The following is a 22,679-nucleotide window of genomic DNA, read 5'->3' as shown; positions in this document are numbered from 1 at the left end:
CATCACCTGGACACAATCGCTCTGATACCGATTCAACAATATCCACTGTGTCAATATCCAAATACCTGTGGTGTGGACTTACCTATTTTCATAGAATTAGAATAATATTTAAAATGTTATTGTTATAGTTGTCATTATAGTTATCGTCTTTGGTGTTAACAGCACTTGATATTGAATAGGTTTCTAAGATGAGTGAGCTTACTGTTTACTAATAGCTTGCAGAATAGGAAATGTATGTTGTAAGTTATGCCTTCTTGGAAATAGGGTGTCATTGTTGAGATGTGGGAGTATGATATCACATGAACTCAGTGGCTCCTGGGAATGTTTACGGTACACAATTAATAGTTAATGATAAACATTCATTTAAGAACTTTATCTTTAAAATCTGTTTTGTAAATGTTTGTGGAGACAAGTGTGTAAAACACCATTGGGTCGTTATATCAAATGGCAAGCCTCTTTTAGTTTGATTACATTTTTATTTTAAGCATTTTGTCAGTATAATGTAATATTGATTCCATTCTGCATGATTATTTTATATGCAAAATTAAAATTATATATTCATTCAAAATTATTTATATAGCTTGAATATATATATACAAAAGTATATATATATATACAAAAGTATATTGTAAATATCAAGGTCATTACAATTTTTAAAAAAATGCACTTTTCAATTATTATTTGTTAACTATATAAAATCATAACAGGGTTGATTTTTTTTTAGGTAGTTAGTCCCTTACTGGCAAACATCAAAACTAGAGCTTAACTATGTTATTGGAGAGACACATATGGCGCCAGTTTAAATTTACCTGGCAATTTATAATTAGTATTGATAATCATATAGTAGCGTATATATATATGTATAATTTCTGTTTTCAGATATTTAGAAACGGTATCAGAAGCATAATTGAGAACTGTGTGGTTAATCACAAACTCAAGTGATCCAGGTCCAGGTGGAACACCATCAGAAAGAATGCATAATGTATAATTAGTCTCATGTTCATTTTCAGTGAAAGCAGACTTTTACCCTCATGAGATGGTTATCAGCAGTTGTTGCTAGAAACGTCTCCATTGAATGATTCAGACGGTAGTAGTTTAAAAGCTTTAGCATCCGTTCCTGTGTGACTGGTAGTAGGTATAGGCAGGTGACAGGGCCCTGTGCTGTCTGGCTCAAATAACCTGAGGTCCTGACTGCAGCATTTCCACAAATAGCAGGGAGACTTGTGCCAATACATAGCCAAGTGGCTGTGTGTCTGATTCTGACTGCTGTCCCTGACCACACAGTCCCTTAAGACTGTTCCCTAGGGTCTTTTTAGTTTTGCTTCAATTACCAAAGGGGCTCGTTAAAGCGAGCCACAATGGAAACCTGTTTCGTTATTGCAGATGAGCACACCTGCATGTGCACTAGGCAACAAGTGTGTTTGTGTGTGTGTTCTATGCAAAGACCGTGTTTTCCATAAGAGTTTAAGGGTCAGGGGAGAGAAGTAAAGTGTGTCTGCTGTGAGTGACTCATGTCATATGTCACTATATGTGGTCAGCAGAAGTTCATGTCTTCTTCATGGCTTTAGGTCTAAACGAACTTACAGACCTCCACTGAAACAGCAGATGTACTGAACACCTCCCTGCTCTCAGATGTTCTGACTCGGCAAACATTTTACAACCTTGATATATAATGATCCTGGCAAGGTGGCAATTATATGATCTCGTCAGAGGCATGATGAACCTCACTGCTTTTAACATCTTATGTAACCAAGTGATTTGGGTCCTACTTTAGTCTGTAATACTAGCTAACATAAGGTCAGGTTACTACCTTTGAACACACAAGATGTTAAATGATGCTATCATTTTAATATCCCTGATGGTTTAGAATAGTTCCGGAAGGCGAGCATCCTAAAAATGTGAATTTGTTAATTCAGACTGTAGACACAGTGACGACTCCTCCTTTTCATCACGAAACCAGAAACATGTTCTACGCGATGTGAATGCCAACCCTAAGCTAAACAACATTGATTTCACATTGTTGCATTATGCAGCGTTTCTGAACAAAATGTATAAAGAAAGTACGAAAGTTTTTTGTTTTTTTTAAATAAATGAAGGCTTTTATTCAGCAAGGACAATCAAAAGTGACTGTAAAACATATAATAGAATAATTTTTATGTCAATTTTTTTTTTTCAAGAATCCTGAGAAAATGTGTTACGTTTTCCACAGACATTTTAAGCAGCACAACAGTTGTAAACCTTGGTCCACCAAATCAGCATATTAGAATGATTCCTTAAGAATCGTGTGACGCTAAATACTAGAATAATAAACTGCTTTTCACCACAGGAATAAAAAACATTGTTAATTTGTTTAATGCAGAAAGCTATGGCACTCCTTAATGGACATGGTGAAGAAGAAAAAAGGTGAGATGGGAGGAAAATTGATATGGTAATGTTTATGCATTCTCTGGCAAATGTTTTGTGTTTCCCCGAGAAACTTTGTTTACTCACAAAATGTTTGCGTTCCCAGAGAAACTGCATTAATTCTGAAAAAAATGTGTGTTCCCCGAGAAACTGTTACCTCACAAAGGACACTGAAGTTTTGCAAGGGAACACAAACGTTTTTTTGTACAATGCAAGGAACGCAAACATTTCGCAAGCGATCGTAAAGTTTCTCTTGGACACAATTGTTTTTCCAGAGAATGCAAAAACAATTGACTTCTTCCCATCTCATATTTTTTCCACAACCATTTCCCCTTAGGGGCTTTATAGAAAGTTATTTAAATTTATAATATTTCACCTTATTACTGTTTAGAGATCTTTCAAGAATAAAAAAAAAACATCTTACCCCAAAAATGTAACAGTGGTGCATGCTTAGAATTCGTAGTGTTGCGTTGTTGTTTTTCTGCTGTTGTTGCAAAAAATAATGATCAGCTTTCATTTATTATCGTACACTTTTTTTTGTGTGTGTTATTTTTTCCTCTTGCAAATAAGGTATAGTTGCGCCCCTCTGGTTTCAATGTGTCATTGTGGTTGGTTTAAATACAGACATGAAAAAAATGTGTTAAAGCTGCCAAAACTGCCAACAATATGTCAGAAATGTGTTGGCCAACTATTTGCATACGTGCAGGCCCAGGTCTGAGGCCAATAGGAGATCTGATCAGATCTGGGCTGCTGGAAACGCAATGTTCTCTGAGCAACCAATCACTTAGGTGATCAAATAGACTGTGTTGAGCACAGCCCCCTCAGCCAGCAGCGGCGGGGAGCACAGATCAGACATAATCCCTCCTGAGCCCAGTGCCCCACTTTAGTGAGTCTGATTTGAGCTCACTCAGCCAGAGAGGCAGGAAATGGGACTCTTCTGACTATTACAGCCTTTTTTTCAGGTTTTGTCACGAATTCCTTTAAGGATTGTTTAATAGTCTAAAACTGTTTTGATTATGGTGGCTTTGTTAGAGTTGTGCTTTTCAAGCTTTAACCACTTGAACTCTGCGCCCCACCTGTGGGTCCAATATTGCTTCTTCATAATCATTCAAAATATGCTGCAGAGCTGAAGTTAATGCGCAGGTTCAGATCAGGTTAGGAAAGGAAATGGGAAGCATATGGTTGGGGATTTTGCAGTAGGAAGCAGTTGTTAAGGACTTGTCCATCACAAAGGGAATTTCAACTTTGGGAGACTCAAGACAAAACAAATCAACATTGCAGCAACAGTCTTATGAAGAAAATAGACCTCTATTTAGAGATGTGCATATTAATAAGCCAGGAAGTGCTTCTCCCAGTTGTGTGTGAAAGCAGAAAGGGGTCAGTGGTGGCTTAGCTCAATGGCCCTCATTTATCAAAAGTGCGTACACCAAATTTCCAGCGTACACCCAAACCCATGGTGACTTTGAGATTTATCAATATGGACGTTGGTGTACGGCACGCTCAAATCCTATGCCAGCTCAGGAGGGGGTGTACGCACATTTTGAGTTCGCACATTAACTTATCATATCTTAAGATAAGACCTTAGATAGAAAGTTTCTGTAATATACCCCCTGGCCTTCAAATTCCACACTTACCAATTGAGCATCTGTGGGATGTGCTGGACTAACACGTTTTGATCCACAGTGCATGGCTCCACCTTGCATATATCCTAATGTCTTGGTGCCAGAGATACCACAGTACACCAGGGCTCTTGTAGATTGCGTTCCTCTGCGCCGTTTTGGCAGCACGCGGTGAGCCAACAGCATATTAGACAGGTGGTCATAATGTTTTGTTTTGTCTCGTCAGTGTATATATTTGAGTAACTCAGTATCATGTATGATGAATAATCTGATCTGTTGGTTTGTGTCTGTCAAGTTCATAAAAAAGTCACTGGATTATCTAAGAACAGACATTACAGCATGATTATGTAATATATGTATGTCCACATATGTCATGATGATGTACAGCGTTACTGCAATAGAACATTACTCCGTGACTGCAAATTAGAATACTTACCAGAAGATCACAAAAACCTCTTAATGCCACAGTTTAATTGCAGCTTTTAGATTCCAGCCTTGATATGTATTGCTGTGAATGTCAGAGGCATGATGTCTCGCACGCTCTGAAAGCGCCCCATCCACAGCAGCCCAAGCTCCCGGATGGCCATCATGTCTCTGTGCTTTGAGCATCACAGCTTTAAGCGTGCTTGTTGTTGTGTTTGTTTACTGATGTTCTGTTAACTGAGCCATAACTCAATGACCCCCCTCCCCTGTCCATTTTACATGCTGTCTCTCTACCAATGGCCTCTGTGCATGTAAGTAACTGTGTTGCTGTGGCATACAGCCTCTGTGCTTGATTCTCTCTTTCTCTGTCTGTCTCTGTCTCACTCAATGCCTTTGTTGTGGTGATCTTATTAACCCTGAATCTGTCTATACCTATTAGCAACTTCCGTTTTTTCTCAATCAACAGAACAAAGTCAATTTTTTTGTGTGTTTGAATGTTTGTGGTACTCAAGGTTTATTTTGTGTTGTTGTGCTTTGTGTTTTTAGTTTCCTATTTATTGTGTGTTCTCTCAACCCTGTGCATCCATATTCACTGATCCACCGCACAACATGAGGCTTCTCTGTGGGCAAATCTATTAAGCATCCTACACATATAGAGCTGCATACTCAAGGTCAGGTGAAAAAGGAGCATGAATCATTTAAGGCATCTATTCAGAGAGGGAGATGAGTGCTGGAATCACATTTCACGTGGAAATGACACAGATGGCTCACGTTTCCCACAGCCAAGTCAACTCAGTGACTCCTGCGCACATGCATGCTATCTCCTCAACACCCCCTCATGCACACTGCAGCCAGTTTTGCTTATTATGCAACCGTAACACTGTGGTAGAAAAGGCTCATTGGTATAGCTTTGTGGAAGTTCACAATAGCAGTGAAACTGTCCTTCAGTGCAGACAAATTTCAGATGAATCATCAGTTTAGCCCTTCAGCTTTTTTCCTCTTTTAACGTGACCGCATCTAAAAATGAACAGGTGTATGTAGCATTTTTGTTCATGTATGTACATGAATAGTTGACACAAAAATAAAACAATTCTGACATCATTTACTCTCCCTCATGTTGTTCCATTCCTATATAGCTTAGGACACAAAAGAAGATAATTAGCAAATAAATTTGTTTCTGCTTTTTCATCACACAATGTCATGACTTTGTTTTATGACTGAAATAGCTGATAATCGTTCTCTCAGTTCTAACTCAAATCTCATTTGCACATGCACATAAGAATGCACCGATATTAAAATTGTAAACTATTTTGAATAAATACACCACTGTTCAAATGTTTGGGGCAATGACTGTTACTGTACTGAAAGATACAGTAGTCCTAGTGCTGCAGAAGTTCATTTGCTGTTCATTTGAACTTTCTATTCGTCTAAGAATCCTGAAAAAAAGATAGGTGGTTAGACATTGGTTAGGTGTAATATTAGGTGGCTTTCAACATTCACTGATAATAATAAAAAATGTTCCCTTAGCAACAAAACAGCATATTAGAATGATTTATGAAGGATCATGTGTCAATGAAGGCTCGAGTAATTACTGCTGAAAAATCAGCTTTCCCATCACAAGAATAAATTACATTTGAAAATGTATTCAAATAGCACATATGTTATAAATTGTATTAATATTTCACACAAAAAAAAAAATTGGCAGACACTTTTATCCAAAGCGACTTACGTTGCATTCAGGTTCATCAGTTCGTGCATTCCCTAGGAATCGAACCCATGACACCAAACTTTTGAATGGGAGTCTAAATGTAAAGGAAAAACACAAAAAAGTAAAATCAGGTTTTCAAAGTTTTTAAAACAAGGTTTGCTTATCGGTGTTATTAAATTTGTAGTGTTTTTAAAGATTAACTTGTTAGATGACTGCAAAAGTAAATCAAGTAATAAAGCTAAAATATGTCTCCAGGTTTGACATCAGTGAATAGCGGTGTGAATATGCAGAAATGCTAAGTGTGAGTGGCTAGGATGAAGTCTGCTGCAGTGGAGATGAATGTCAGTCAGGCACAGTATCAAATCCCCCATCAGGCCTGTAATGTTACATAATCTTCCAAAACACATGCAAAAATCTCATAGTCCCGATGAAAACAGAGAACAAACACCAGTAGTGTTACCCAAAAAACATCCTCCTTTTCCTTAGTAAGATTCCACATTTGTTTTGTTTTTTTGTGTTTTTTATAACAATTGTTTTGTTGGAGTCTAATGACAATGAAACAATTCTGGAAATTTAAGATCAACCCCTCCCCCCTGTTAAAAAACTCTTCTGTTTGTTTTTAGTGTTTGATCAACTAGATCTGGTCACATATGAGGAAGTGGTGAAGTTGCCAGCGTTCAAGAGGAAAACATTAGTTTTACTAGGTCTGTATGTAGGTCTGGTTTTAATTCCACATCTTACCTTTGTTAGTTTTTATGAAGTATGTCTCTTACGTTTGTGGTTTGTGTTCAACTGGCAGGTGCCCACGGTGTTGGCCGAAGACACATCAAGAACACGCTCATCACCAAACACCCAGACAGATTTGCTTATCCCATTCCACGTAAGAAATATTCCCAAATACCTAACAGTTCACATTTGATACTGCTGAACTAATAACCACAAACTCATTTCTGCCCCAAAAGACACGACCAGACCTCCAAAGAAAGATGAAGAGAACGGAAAGAATTATTTCTTTGTAACCCACGACCAAATGATGCAGGACATCTCCAACAACGATTACCTGGAGTACGGCAGCCACGAGGACGCGATGTACGGCACGCGGTTGGAGACAATACGCAAGATCCATGAGCAGGGACTCATAGCCATACTGGACGTAGAGCCACAGGTGAACAGCCCTCAGCGTTTATTAATGAGAGAAGATGGTTGGACATTAACCTTGTACGTCATTCCTGTGATATAGCACCTTTAGATGAAACGGCAGACTTCCGGGAATATGTTCTTGTTAAGCAGAGGCACAAATAAAACTTTATTTATTATAACACAAACAAATGAAATTATTAGAATGAGAAGTAATAAAGACCTAAGGATGGTGAGGAATTGAGTTATCTTACATGACAGGGTCAACCTGAAATTTATTTTAATGTTTTTCAAACCATATTTTGATATTATAATAGTAATTTCCAAAATATTATCAAACAGTGTGGAATATTTTACAGTGAGACAAACCAACTAATATCATAAAACGAATTATTGAAAATAATTCATGTTTGTTGTTCTTTACATACCAGAAATGATGTCCTTGAGACCTGCCTGTTATTAGTTATGACGCATATGAATTGTTTCCTAATTACAACAGTATTTCTTATTAAAATATTTAGCTTGATACATTTCTGTTAATTCAGAGAAAGAAAAATAGAAGAAAAAAAACAATATTTGGTCATACATTTTTTCCAAGTTAAAAGTTGCATGGCAAAACTAACAAAATCCGCTCAAACCAAAGTATTGAAATGATGTAAATATTGTGGTATTGTGATAAATAAATAAAAACCTCTTTTGATTTCAATATATTATTTGAAATACATTGACACTTATGATGGGAGCATAAAAATGTCCTGCATATTGTAATGTGTTCGTTTATTCTCAGGCACTGAAGGTTTTACGGACAGCTGAATTTGCTCCCTATGTGGTTTTCATTGCTGCACCAACAATCACTCCCGGCATGAATGAGGTGAGATCAGGATCCAAAACATGGAGTTCTCAATATGCCCTGGCATATGTCATCCTCAGTGTCAGAATAACTCCACCTAACTTATCTTCCTTCTTTCATTCAGCTAAATCTTTTTTTAGCCTGTCTGTTTTTTGTTTATTTGTTTGTTTGTTTGTTCGTTTGTTTGTTGGTAGGTTGGTTTTGCATGCGCTTTTTTTGCATGCTTTTTAATTTCTTCTACCTTTCCTTGCATCACACTCAGCTTCCCAGATGGTGCAGGAAGCTGCCTGTGAGTATGACAGGAAGTCAGCTAGATCCTAGAAGCCAATAAGCTCTAGCCAAATAAGTTCCATTCTATTCATGACCTTTATAACTGGTCCATTTGACAGATGACTATTTTTAAGAAAACCCTTATCCATATGTAAGCTTTTGAGCTATACACTACTGTTCAAAAGTTTGGAGTCAGTAAGTTTTGTTTTTGTTTCTTTTAAATCATTTTTAAATGATTATTATGTTTTTACAAAAATATTAAGCTGCACAAAGTTAAATAAATAATGATGATAATAACAAGAAGCCATTACTGGGGCCAAGCACAAAGACGACAAGACATGCAAAAATGGCTGGAAGTGTCAGACCAACTGCAACAATGAACAGTTAAACACATTTTAAAGCTACACTGTGTGATATTTTCCCCATCTAGCGGTGAAAAGGTATATGACCATCAGTGAATAATAGTTTCTGTTCCTCTCAATTCTGATTTCGTTTTAACTCCTACAGTGGCCGATTTAGTCCAAGATTAACTTGGAAACCCCCCTCTTCACATTTGACACTGTGCCATCGAGTGTTAAAACACGAAAGGCGAAGCTTGAATTTACGGGTATGTCCCTCTTTGGCTAATGTAGTTTCAAGATGGAGGGCCAACATGGCGACCAGGGGTGGTAAGTAATCAAGTAAAAATACTTTGATACTTTACTTAAGTATTTTTTTCGGGGATCTGTACTTTACTTGAGTATATTTTTTTTGCATCTACTTTTACTCTTACTCCACTACAATATTAAAGGCAAAGTTTACTTTTTACTCCAATACATTTCCACATGCCCGCTCCAAGTATTGAGTATTTATTACACTTGATTTCCAAACCGGTCTGGTCGGTCATGGATGATCCAGTCGGGTATAGACTTGGAAAAGCTGAGAAGTCAGGTTTGCCACACTAACGTTAGCTCAGTGTTTCCCCAACTTTTTTATTTTGCAGCACACTATTTACTATGAAAACATCGGTAACATTTTACAATACAGGTGCACTTTTATAATTCATGCCTAACTAATGCACAGATAATCATGAGTTAATGTATTACTAATGAAGAACTAAACCATTTATTAATGATAACTGCATCAGCAACTAATGAACATTATATATGATTAATAGATTAAGTAATATATGAATTGCTATTAATTAAATATGACATCATTAATTCCCTAATAACATATTACATTAACTAATAATGTAAATTCATGTATTCAAAGCCATGCATTCCGACTCTCAGTTGTCTGTTTAATTCATCATTAATCATAACAATTGGCAGAATTATAGTATGACTTTACTTGTTGAGGCACATGACTATTAACTAATTGTTACGTAATATGTCATTGTGATTATGGCTTTTGAATGAATGTTGAATTAGTTTATAGTATCTTGCTCCTCATCTGTTTTATGGAGCTAATGTTAGGGAACATGTCTATTTTAAGTTTAACCCCTATACTGCGTTAAGGTGCTTCATTGTCTCCTATTAATTGCAAATCTAACAAATTCTTAATTGCAGTATCTAATCTCATCATTTGTTCAATTAAAGCATTGCATATCAGTCCCAAAAGATTTTATCTGCTTATTGATATTTACAGTTAATTTGAATATTTACTTTTTACTTTCGGTACTTGAGTACGTTTTAAATCTGATACTTTTGTACTTTTACTCAAGTGATGTTTGAATGGAGGACTTTCTACTTTTACTGGAGTATTTTTTTATTTAGGTATATATACTTTCACTCGAGTATAACTTTTGAGTACTTTTACCACCTCTGATGGCGACCGGCATTCGAACCCCTCACCCGTATGTATTTTCAATGGCATATTAAAAACTTACCAGAATACTTTATTACTTGAAAGAAGTAAATATACTCTAATGAGCACATATTTTTAAAAGAACTAAGTGTTTTTAGCTAAGAATAAACAAAAAAAGTAACACAAGGTAGCTTTAAGATGATTTTAGGCAAAAAGAGTAAAAAAATGCATTGTAGTCTATGGGAATTGCATGTTTTGTTCTATTATAGCGTTACCAAGAGGCACAATCCTACCTTTTTTTTTTTATGTGTCCTCGAGTTGTGTCAATTTTGGTGAAAAGATCTAATTTCATTTTGGAGTTATTGACATTTATATGAAATAACAATATGACTGACACCTGACTTTGATTGGATTTAACTACCCCTTACTATTTTGGCATTTGGTGTTGTATATTTTGATTTATCGACCCATCTTTCCAAACTTCTGACAATGGTTTCGTCTAATCAGACTAGCAGTTTAATAGCGCTTATTTAAAACACTGCACAAACCATATGCCGAAACCTGCCAAGTCTGGCATCGTTGGACTTGGAAAGGATCCAGGAGACACAAAAAAAAGTTACTCCCATGAAAATGTCAACCACATAAGCATTTAAAAAAAATCTTCAGTAGGTTGCACTGTTTAGAAACTTTTCAGGCTCCTTTAGGGTATCTTGGTGATGACCCATACCAAATTTGATAACAATATGTTCATGTGTTCATAAAATACAGCATTTTATCACATAATTCAAAATGTCTGACAGCCAAAATGGCCGATATGGTAAAAATTGGATATCATTTGACTCGGCGTGATGTCTTGAATCTTAAATGATGTCTTGATGTGAACTTTTTTTTTTTTTTTGACCGGTTCAGAAGGTATAAGCAAAAATAGCCATTTGTTGTATCTCCAGAACAGTAGGTGGCGCTGCGCCAAAACACAGCATGTTGCCTCAGGTCATGGTTGGCATAATACACACCAAGTTAGGTTAGAATATGCTAAAGCGTTGCAGACATATAGCCTGACTTTCATTTTTGTGGCCACTTTGTCAAATTCATTCTTACATTATTCAAGAACAGTTTGACTGATTCTAATGTCGTTTTGTCAACATTAGTCTGAAGATAATCTGGTTCAATTTTTGTGGAAATTGGAGCAACGGTCTACAAGGAGTTCAAAAAAGTAGTTTTTTTTATTTATTCAAAATGGCGGGAAAATTTTCATGGCAGAAAATGACAACATGCTTGTAATTGAATTGACTTGAATCAGAGGTGGAATCAGAGGTGGAGGGGAATTTTGTCTCTAACCCTTATGGTTCAAAAGTTATTAGCATAAACATGAGTGACAATTTGGAAAGGTGGTGGCGCTAGAGGGATTGAGTTAGAGACTTCAAACTTGCTATGGTAACAGCTCAGACTGTCCCCTATGAGTGTGCATAATTTCACAACTTTCCCACAAGCGGTTCTATGGGCTGCCATAGACTCCAATGGCAGAATAATAATAATAATAGGAACGCTAACAATTTCCATAGCTGTCTCCGCACCTTCGGTGCTTGGCCCCTAATAATAATAATAATAATAATAATAATAATAATAGTAAATGTTACTTGAGCAAATAAATCTTACTAACTGACCCCAAACTTTTCAAAAGTATTGTATATACACTAGTACCATCCTTCCCAACTCTCCCATTGTCTGTTTAGTTTTGTACTTTCCTTTGGGATCAATGAAATTTCCCTAATTGGGCACATGGTCCGGGCATCCATTGTCCTCCACTTATCTTTCAAAAGGCCCTTTTTACTGCTCACCTGCTCTTTTACTCACTCTTTTTCTTTCATGTTGCAGGATGAGTCGTTACAGAGGCTGCAGAAGGAGTCTGAGATCCTCCAGAAGACGTATGCACACTATTTTGACCAAACCATCATCAATAATGAGATTGACGAGACTATTCGGCTCCTGGAGGAAGCCATAGACCTGGTCTGCACCACAGCCCAGTGGGTTCCAGTGTCTTGGGTCTACTAAATCAGCAAACCCATCAACCTGTAACCTTATGCCCTTCATAACCTCACACTTTGCAGTGAGTCTCTGCAAGAAAAAAAAAAAAAAAAACTTCAGAACTTTCCAAACTGCAAAACAAAAGCTCACCTCTGATGTTCAAAACCATCAGTGTACCTGCAGTGAGCCCAGTCTTGGCCCCTCACAGACTACATAGACGTAGTGTTGTATTAATGAAAAAAAAAGATCAATAAAATTAATTACTAAATATTGTCATGTCTATATAGCTAGGAGGCAACATTTTGTAGACGTTTGATTTAAAGAGACAGTATCCTACATGATGCATTTTCCTAAAAGGAATATTTTTGTAGTTTTTCTGTTAGTAGCGGAGCAAAAGTGCAGCTTTACTACAGCAGAATCCTCATGGCTTTCATCTGTCCATCCCGTCCATTAACTCGGCCATCATACATAATCCCCACATTATCCGTGCGGCAGACCCCAGCTGCTTTAGTGCACAACCCAACGATTCAGCTTTCATTTAAAATCAAATCTTTTTTTTTTCTTTTCTACACGTGGATACTGTCTCTCTAAAGACACGCATAAATGTTTTAGAGATTTGAATGAGATCTCATGCATGTGAAGAATCACGAGCGTCCATGCTGTCAGTGTTAGCTGTGTCCTGACCATCACCCACAGCAGAAAACATTCCATTCGTCTGGACGAACACATTCAAACAGGTGGAGCCGGTGACAAAGAGGAGGGGGGAAAAAAGACCTATGCACATCCCTTGCATTTTGGCAACTTTGTAAAGTTTATTTTTACCAATCATGTAGTAAAATGTGTTTGTAAATGGTCTACATTTTTATTTGTTGTAAGGGTTCGGGATGAAAATGAGTGCACAAAACTGTTCCGGCATTTTCAGAAATGTGTGGTTTGAGAATGTTAATGTAGACTCAGAAATCCCGTTTTTATTCTGTGCAGTTGTTTGAGGAAGAGAAAATGCGACGGCGTCTGTTCATCTGAATGGTTCTGTACATGACAAACTGTTTACTCAAACTGCCCTGTGTAAATGGCTCTGCCGATGACGGAGCAGCTCTTCGGTATGAGTGTTTTTTTTTTAAATATATTTCCTTTAATGTGGTGAAGATCTCCTCTGTGTCCTCTGCTCTGTTGTCTTTTCCAGCTTTTTGCTCAGCCTCTCTGTGTGAGTTGGCAGAGACGGGGCCAATGGAAACTTTTGGTTCCTCTTTTACCATGCTGTTTTTCCGGATTTTTCCCAGCAGCTGTGGTAGGTCACGCCCTGCCCGCTTGACTCTGTGTGACTGCAGTCGGGATCAGTGCCTGACCAGTGGGACTGTGTCTTCACAGTTTTGTGTATAATATAACCTGAGCGCTAGTGTCTTGCTACATGTGTAAAGTTTAGGCATGAATATTCAGTCTAAATATACACTACCGTTCCAATGTAGATTTTTTGAAGAATTGAAGAAGCCTTTTATGCTCACCAAGGCTGGTTTATTTGATCAAAAATACAGTTTTATTTATTCCAAATCTGGATGTTCTGCAGTCATTACGCTATTCTTGAGTCACAGTCCTTCAGAAATCATTCATATTGCCAATGTAATCAAAAAGAGTGGAAACTCTTTAAGGAATAGAAAGTTTGAAAGAACAGCATTAGTTTGAAACTTTTGTTTGTGACATTAAATGTTTAACTGTCACTTTTGATCAATTGAATGCATTCTTGCTAAAAAAAAAAAAAAGCTATCATTTCTCCTTTTTTTTTTTTTTTTACTCCAAACTTTTGAACGGTAGTGTATTTGGGGTACAAACTGTCATAAAGAAGCAGGATGTATGTACACTCTAATCCCAGGATCCACAACTCAAGCAGAGTGTCTTTACATCAGTTTCTACCATAATCAGGAACAGTTTGAAACACTTCCCTAGAGATGAAACACACACATGAATGAGTCACACTTTTCACCTGCTGAACCCTGAATGATGCACTGATTTGTACCATAGACAGAGGGATATGACTACTTGTCTCATTTAAGCTGTCATGCAAAACTTTACACAAATGTTAATAAATAAATACAGCTATAAAAAGTAGTTGATAAATATATACAGTCCCTGACAAAAGTCTTGTGGCTTGTGTACAAATTGACCTAAAGTGCCGCTGAAATATATTTCTAATCAAGATTTTTTTTACAAGAAATGGCTCATTTTAATCCCACCAGCTTTTCTGATAATGTTTCAGTGAAAAACTAAACTTTCAAAAAGTATTCTAATATTCACAGCTTGGTAAAGCCCATTGAGTCAATTTTTGCAAAGACATAAGTGTTGTCGCCTTGTCATATGAGCTTCACCTGTGACTAATAATGGATCAATTAGGTCTCAAGTCTGTGTAAAAAGAACCCCAGTACGCTAGACCTTCACATCAACTGCAACTAGACCTCTGCAAACATGCCTAAGATTCACCCTGAGACTAAAGTTTTGATTATCAAGAGGCTGAAGACCAGATCCACTGCTGATGTGGCAGACACCTTCAATGTGTCTCAGCGTCAAGTACAGAGGATAAAAAAAAGATTTGAAGAGACGTTTTTGACAAGCCCAGGTCAGGCAGACCCCCGCAAGACAACGGCTCGAGAGGACCGTTTGTTGGCTCGAAAATCCAAGGCCAGCCCATTTTCCACTGCAGCAGAGCTCCACGAGACCTGGTCACCTGAAGTCCCTGTGTCAACCAGAACAGTTTGTCGGATTCTGTCTCGAAATGGCCTCCATGGTCGAATCAGTGCCCAGAAGCCAGCACTAAACAAAAGACAATTGAAAAACCGTGTGGCATTTGCCAAGGCCCACAGCCTGCTAAAAGGATGGACGCTGGAAAAGTGTCAGAAGGTGGATTTTTCAGATGAGTCTTCTGTTGAATTACACCACAGTCGCCGCAAATATTGCAGGAGACCTACTGGAGCCAGAATGGATCCGAGATTCACCCAGAAAACAGTGACGTTTGGTGGCGGAGAAATCATGGTCTGGGGTTACATCCAGTATGGGGGTGTGCGAAATCTGCAGGGAGGAAGGCAACATCAATAGTCTAAAATACCAAAAATTTTAACTACCTCTTATATTCCCAACCATAAAAGAGGCCAAATTCTGCAGCAGGACGGTGCTCCATCGCATACTTCCATCTCCACATCAAAGTTCCTCAAGGCGAAGAAGATCAAGATGCTCCAGGATTGGCCAGCCCAGTCACCAGACATGAACATCATTGAGCATATGTGGGGTAGGATGAAAGAGGACGCATGGAAGACGAAACCAAAGAATATTGATGAACTCGGGGAGGCATGCAAGACTGCTTTCTTAGCTATTCCTGATGACTTCATCAATAAATTGTATGAATCCTTGCCAAACCGCATGGATGCAGTCCTTCAAGCTCATGGAAGTCATACAAGATATTAAATTTGGATCTCACAGCACCACAACTTAATTTGCTGACATATTTTTGTATTTGCAGTAAATTTGTTCAATTTCTGTATAGGCGACAAAACTTTTGTCTTGCCAAAATTTGACCTTTCCGTCTTGATTAAATGATAAGTATTTTTTCTGTGAACATTATTTATTTCAGTGCATTAAACATCATTTGGGAGGGTTTCAGCTTTTCATATGAGCTATTTCTAACACCAATGAATTAATTAAAAGTCAGGTTAATATCAGGTATTTCTAGAAAATAGATAAGCGACAAGACTTTTGTCAAGGACTGTATATATATATATATATATATATATATATAGAGAGAGAGAGAGAGAGAGAGAGAGAGAGAGAGAGAGAGAGAGAGAATCCATTATTTAATGTTTTGTAAGAGCTGAAAGTAGGGTTAAGTGCAGCAGTACCATGAGCGCATCATTTTGCATACTTTTCACTTCATGAGTGCATTTTCTAAGATGGGTTTTACCTGACATTTAGACCTAACTCTACCTGCCATATGAATTTTAGTGTGAAAGCCCTAATCCTGCCGTACTTGCACTAATATTTTACAAACTGAACAACACTTCATATGGAGTGAACGATGGCCATGCGTCACATACTCAAAGCTCTTGCACTCAAATGGGAGTCATTTTAGTGTCTTTATTATGACATTTGTTTAGTAAAAGTATTAATCACAAATGAACAAAAATCAGTATTAAAACAATTAAAAGGGTTCTTACACAAATCTCATGCATAACTCAAAGTATGACATCATCCTCTCATGCGCATTGCTCTCTATTAGAGAAAATATTTGGTCATAACAGTAAAACACCATGATAAAGCCAATTCATTTGGTTACAATATGAAGCAGCTTATGTTACAGAGTGCACTTAAGCTTTATGGAATAGGAAGACTAATGCATTTTCCAGAACTGGAAACTTGCCAAGTTCAATGAACCAAACAAAAGAGGACCATGTATTATACCATCTGGTGAAATGATAGTGAGAAGCTTTATCAGATAAATCTCCCACACAACAAATGTTTCAAAGTTACGCAACATAAACATATTCATAGTATAAATGTGTTGTCAAGAACCGTTTTAATTTAAATAAATCCCAGGTCTTGCAAAACGGCCCTCAGTTATACTTCAATAAAGCCTTTCATATTGACAAAACATCTTTTACAGTCTCATTGGCTTAAACATCCTCCTTTTCCTTCAAGAACAGTTTCCAATCATTTGAAGAGACGATCATCTCCAACTCCATTTATATATGCCAGAATTTCATTTCCAACACTGCTCATGGCAAGATGGATCAAACATTTCCCACCCGACTACTGGAAAATTATTTCCACTCTTGAATGCGCTTCAACCAATTTTAGTATTCACCAGACTCTCACGAGGCATTAATGCAGTCAATCTGGGCTTGAAAAAGAAACACAAAAAGAAACACCGCCTGAGCAGCACTGAACAGTCCATGTCCTGAAGAAACCTGACTCTCTGCGGCATCCTGCTGAGTGCCGTTCCTCAGACCGTCTGTGGCGTTGACCATCTCGTCCATCAGTTCCTGCTGTAGAAGTCTGGAGATAAGACTGTTGAACTTGTTCTCCATGGTAGGGTATTCAGGAAGAGATGTGGTCAGATTGAGCTCTGGAGGATCCAGACAGGTGCCGTTCAGGTGGGCGTAGACAACTTCGCTCAGGTCCAAGCCAGCTACTGAGGATGGGGATGTGCATGGGATATCCCTCACTAATTTATAGCTCTCCATCCACTCCTTCAACCACTCCAGGTCACAGGTACACTCCCAGGGGTTTCGAAAGAGATACAGGCGGCCGATGAAATAGATGGGCTGGAAGACAGAGAAGGGCAGAGACGTCAGATTGTTGCTGTTGAGGTGGAGCGTGATGAGGCTCGTCAGGTTCTCAAAGGAGCCCTCCTCAATATAGGACAGGCGGTTTCGATCCAGGTACAGCACCTCCAGCTCCACCAGGTCACTGAACCATGTTTTGGAGACGTTGGTCATCAGGTTCCCGCCCAGATTCAACATTTTCAAGTTGCTTAGACCCTTGAAAGCCTGCTGGGGCAAATCGACCAACAGATTATCATTCAGGTAGAAGTTCTCCAGACGCACTAAATCTTTGAAGGACTCGTCATGTATCACGTTTATGCGATTCTCCTGTAAGTTGAGGTACTTGAGGTTGGTTAGGCCCAACAAAGAGTTGTAGGCCACCGCTTCGATCTTGTTGCGCTCCAAGTAAACGTGCGTGAGGTTTTCCATCCCCCGTATGGCACCAGGAATGCGTCGAAAGTTGTTTTGGAAGCACAGCAGTTCCTTCAGGGAGATTTGCTCCAGGAAGATCCGGTCTGGCATGTTGAACAGGTTACAGTCAGAAAGGTCCAAGCGCACCAAGCGTTTGAGTGCCGTGAAGGTGCGAGTGTGCAGGTATCGGATGTACTCGTTGTGGGCCATCTTGAGCTCCACTAGGTTGGGCAGCCCTTTAAATGCTCCCGGCGTGATGAAGGAGATGTTGTTGTGGTCGAGAGAGAGAATCTTAAGCGAAGGCAGGGTGCCAAAGGCTCGCTCAGACAGAAACTTTAGGCTGTTCTTGTCCAGGTTGATGGAGGACGCCTCGCATGGGAACTCTTTGGGCAGGTCCATCATGTTGACGTGGTCACACAGGACGCTGCAGCTCTTCTCCTGAGTACACGTGCAACTGGGAGGGCAGGAGCGAGTGCAGGCCCACAGGGCCAGAGTATGAGAGGGGAGGAGGAGGAGGAAGTGCACTGGAGAGAAGGGAAAGGAAATGTGTTAGAGGGTGCCATTTAACCACAGTATACAATTAGACAAATTACTGTCTATTCAGTATGTTTATGAAGGTCATGTTTTTAATTATTTGAAATATATATTTATATCTGAAATGTTGCATATGCGGGTTATTAAAAATAAAATAAAAATAAATAAAATTAAACAATGTTAACTCTTTCCCCGCCATTGATGAAAAGTTCCATCATTTGTTCTTAATGCCTACTCGCCATTGACAGAATTTTACAGCTTTCCGTGTTTTCACTATTACACATCTTCTGATAGAATACTGAATTCAAAACCCATGTGAAGAACACGTAGAAACAAGTGATATCATATGCATATGAAAAATAATGCTCCATGTTACTGAATTAAATGTTGACCCAGGAAAAGCTACAGGACTGTGCAACCAATGGGCGTTGATGGTCTTCGATCTATTCCATCAATTTATTTGATTATCGTTTTGAATCTGATCTCGATGTAGTGTTTGACAAAAACTTGATTCTCTCAACTTTTTGCTCAAAATGTTGCTCTTTTATGAAATTAACCACATTCATGAAGCTACAATAAAACTTTTTTTGTTTGTTTTGATATATTGTATGTTCAGAGATTCATGCAACAAAATATTCTGGGGTCCATGACATTTTTGTGAAAAGTATCAAAAACAATGGTAGTGTCTGACAATATATAATGGAGTAAAAAAAAAAGTTTGTAGGTTTTGCCCTAAAAAAACAAAATAAATATTAAAATATAAATACCTAAATGTAGGGGTGTAACGGTACACGTATTTATACCAAACCGTTTCGGTACAGGGCTTTCGGTTCGGTGCATTCGTACCGTTCGGTAGGCTACAGGTGTGCAATCTTTAACCGATAATAGTCGGCTTATTTTAAGCGCGGAACACCTTACACTTCAATCAGAGATCCTTCACGAACATTTTCACTTATTGCTTAAAGTTGTGCCAAGGTATCTGGACAACCACTGGGCGACCTGTACTTCGTCATCACTGTCCTGTTATAATAAAGTTGAATTAGTTGAAAAAACTTGTATGTCATTTTTAGGCTACTCTTCAAAAGTGTGTTGCAGGTGTTGATTATAATTAATTTACTGTTAGGCCCATAAATAATAGGATAAACAATAGGCATATAAAAAGTATAATTTCTGAAATTAAAAATGAACCACTATGGGGAATGGGGAATATAGCATTAAAAAAATAAGTTGTCAGAATGTCGTCTTGAAGTTGCACAACAACGTTGCTACAGCCCCGTAGCGTCTTACAATTCTATGTTGTTACAATGTTGCGAGCACGTCGACATGCGACGTTGCCATAGCAGAAATGCAACGTGCCACAGACGTTGCCACAACGTAAACGTGTCTGTTTGCTGGGTTGCTGGGTAACGGTACACGTATTTATACCAAACCGTTTCGGTACAGGGCTTTCGGTTCGGTGCATTCATACCGTTCGGAAAGCTACACGCGTGCAATCTTTAACCGATAATAGTCGGCTTGTTTTAAGCGCGGATCACTTCAATCAGAGATCCTTCACGAACATATTAAGTATTCAGTTCATGTTATCATGAAGTTCAAACGATAAATGCCGTTTTGACGCTCTTTAATGTGACGTGACTGATCAGTAGGCCCAGGCGGGTCATCTCTTCCTAAAGAATAAACATGAATTAATATCTCTTAAGGTAGGCTATGTTGAGGATACATTACAACTTATTGAAATGTCGTGTAAACGAACAAATGTCATATGTCGTGTAATCGCTCAATCGGTGTTTCAACCATGGAAAGACAAAACCGTTTGCAATGTCACGTAGCATCGCGTTTACCTCATGCAAGTAATTTAGTGTGCACATCTGTGTTAGTTCACTAGAGAAACAAACTTTTTTGCTAAATATATGCACTATATATTAGCCTATATTCATTAAATATAATGTCTACTTGTTAGTGATGTCTTGTTTATTTTAATGTATGTTTAAATAAATCTGTCATGATTTGACAGCCGTGTATAAATGATTATATTTCAGCAAAGAATTGGAGACGAAAAAATATAATTAGATTAATGCAAAAACGGCCTTATGTGAAGCTTATGAGTGTTGATTATTATATCTAAAAATAGCTGAATTGAGCCATATTTGGGCTCTGTTGTTAACCTTTAATATTACAATGTGTAGCCTAAGTAAAGAGTCAAGACTCCCTATTTACACCATTATCTTTAAGAAACTTGTAGTTATAATTGAATTAATTTAGAATAAAAATAATTAAAAAGTAATTTTGTAAAACTGCTGTACCGAAATGGTACCAAAACGTGAACAAAACCGATGTATGTGCCGAACCGTCAGATTTGTGTACCGTTACACCCCTACCTAAATGGCATTTTAAAGTCGAGTCATTTCATATTATTGAATAAACAGTTAGGTTACAGAAGGAAGCCTTTAAATGAATAAAGAGTTTGAGTATTTTAAATCTTTTTAAATAATTTCCATATCTTTAGAATATTCCTTTAATTTGTCGCACTGAACTATAAACGGCCACATTGATAGAATGCCACACTACGGGTTTGTACTTGAACTACGTGACCTAAACTGCAGATATTTACTTGACCAAAAAAAAAAAGCATTTAATGAACTTTCAGAGAACTTATACTCTATTATGATAATTATACAGAAACAAACGCTAGTCATTCAGCATAAGCGATCACTTTGCAAATGAGTCTCGTTCTCCCAGCAGTTCTGGGAAGATTACAGAGAACACAATCAGAGACTGGAGGAATAATTTAATGTGTGGCCTCCCTCTGTCCTGCATCTGCTCTGCACATTAAAATTATGGTCATTAAGAAAGGACAGATTAGAGATTACACAAGTAGGCTACTATAGGTCTTGTTTGTTCCCTTAAATTCTCACAAGTACTGTATTTCAGCATCACATTGTAACCGGAGCAAACGTGAGCAGTTGAATTGAATGTTGGAAGAAATACACCAAATCGATGACACCAAGAAACATAACAGCAGGAATCAGGGACTTACCAGCAATAACGGTGAAACACATCACTGATTTCTCTTAGCTGTGGATTTTTAAGATAACAGTGGAAAATTGAAGATAATTTGCTAAATATTTCATAAGACATTTCAAAAACAATCGTTGAACATTTTGGTATCAAAAAAACAAATACATTCATCTTTTCTTAGTAATATTAAAATCCCCAAACGATTACAAAATGTCAACATTAGCCCCTAACAACCTACCTGCCAAGCATGTTCAGTTAAGGTTTTCCTGCACTGGCAACTGATAAAAGTGCATCCACAAGTTTGCTCCGCATTATATGTCTGTACCGCTTTGCTCCAAGTGAAAATATGAATGGATTAAAAGCTCTATCGCTCAGCATTTGTGTTTTATGAGTGCACACATCCAGAACTCCCCTTCAGAAAGCCATCACTTAATGGCAGAAAAATCCTAGGATTATTTAAAGCAGTACTCTGAAATCAACGCGAGCAGAAATGACCCCAGGTCTCAATGGTACATGCATATTACAGTCTGCAATCTCCTTATATAAACCAGTGGATGAAAGGTACTGTAACAAACTAATGTAGACTTTTCAGGAAACATTTGCCAAGTACTGTATATTAACACCTTTCTTTAAAGGCACTTCTACCACCCAGATTTCAGATTAGGGGAAAATGTGGTGACTTTTCACTTAAATTCGGGATACCATCAATAAACAGAAAGCATGTAGAATATCGGAGCCATCAGTGTTCAGCAGTCCTATGTTAAGGTTTAAATTGTATTACTGGTGAATACACTAATGGTTTAGTTGACAAAAGTTACAGTAGGAATGATTCAAATGCTAAATTTGTTATTACAATGTGGACTTGAATAGGCTTGGACTTGGTCCTACCTCTGTCCTCTCAACTCTGTCCTACCTTCTCAGCCTTCGAAGGACTCGTACTTCAGAGGCTCCATCCTTTGTGTAAAGATGAAGCAGACAATATTGAATCTGACAGCAGCTGCATAACAAAACTAAGGAAATGATTTCATAATGCTTTGTCTGTAAATTAGGGTTTGATACAGATCATGTTTTCAAAACAATTGCAATAGTGAGTGGGCATTGAAAGAAGTAGAAATAAGACAAGGGACACAAAGTAAAGAAGGAATTTTCTATTTGTAAACAACTGGCAGCAACTAAATGTCAAATAACTC

At 37.9% G+C, this 22,679-nt stretch overlaps 2 protein-coding genes across 19 annotated transcripts in view; one reads left to right on the top strand and one right to left on the bottom strand.

Moving 5' to 3' along the window:
- Positions 1 to 13,370, top strand: part of caska (calcium/calmodulin-dependent serine protein kinase a) — a 180,938-nt gene extending 167,568 nt beyond the window's left edge. For 14 of the 18 annotated variants that reach the window (XM_067444088.1, XM_067444096.1, XM_067444087.1 and 11 more), the window contains 5 exons: positions 6,777 to 6,857; positions 6,953 to 7,033; positions 7,116 to 7,318; positions 8,078 to 8,161; positions 12,074 to 13,370. In XM_067444088.1, coding sequence (XP_067300189.1) covers positions 6,777 to 6,857; positions 6,953 to 7,033; positions 7,116 to 7,318; positions 8,078 to 8,161; positions 12,074 to 12,250 — 626 coding nt within the window. In that variant the 3' untranslated portion in view covers positions 12,251 to 13,370. The remainder of the gene's footprint in view (positions 1 to 6,776; positions 6,858 to 6,952; positions 7,034 to 7,115; positions 7,319 to 8,077; positions 8,162 to 12,073) is intronic. The other 4 variants (XM_067444097.1, XM_067444095.1, XM_067444092.1 and 1 more) reach the window with 1 other exon arrangement.
- A 2,675-nt stretch (positions 13,371 to 16,045) lies between these two features.
- On the bottom strand, positions 16,046 to 19,026 carry nyx (nyctalopin). Its single transcript, XM_067444109.1, has one exon. The coding sequence runs from the start codon at positions 18,337 to 18,339 to the stop codon at positions 17,074 to 17,076; it is 1,266 nt and encodes a 421-aa protein (XP_067300210.1). The 5' UTR covers positions 18,340 to 19,026; the 3' UTR covers positions 16,046 to 17,073.
- Between the last annotated feature and the right edge of the window lie 3,653 nt (positions 19,027 to 22,679).

Source organism: Pseudorasbora parva, chromosome 5, assembly GCF_024679245.1.
Source record: "Pseudorasbora parva isolate DD20220531a chromosome 5, ASM2467924v1, whole genome shotgun sequence".
Lineage (NCBI taxonomy): Eukaryota > Metazoa > Chordata > Actinopteri > Cypriniformes > Gobionidae > Pseudorasbora > Pseudorasbora parva.
Note: the sequence above shows the minus strand (reverse complement) of the source record. Positions and strands in the feature narration are given on the sequence as shown.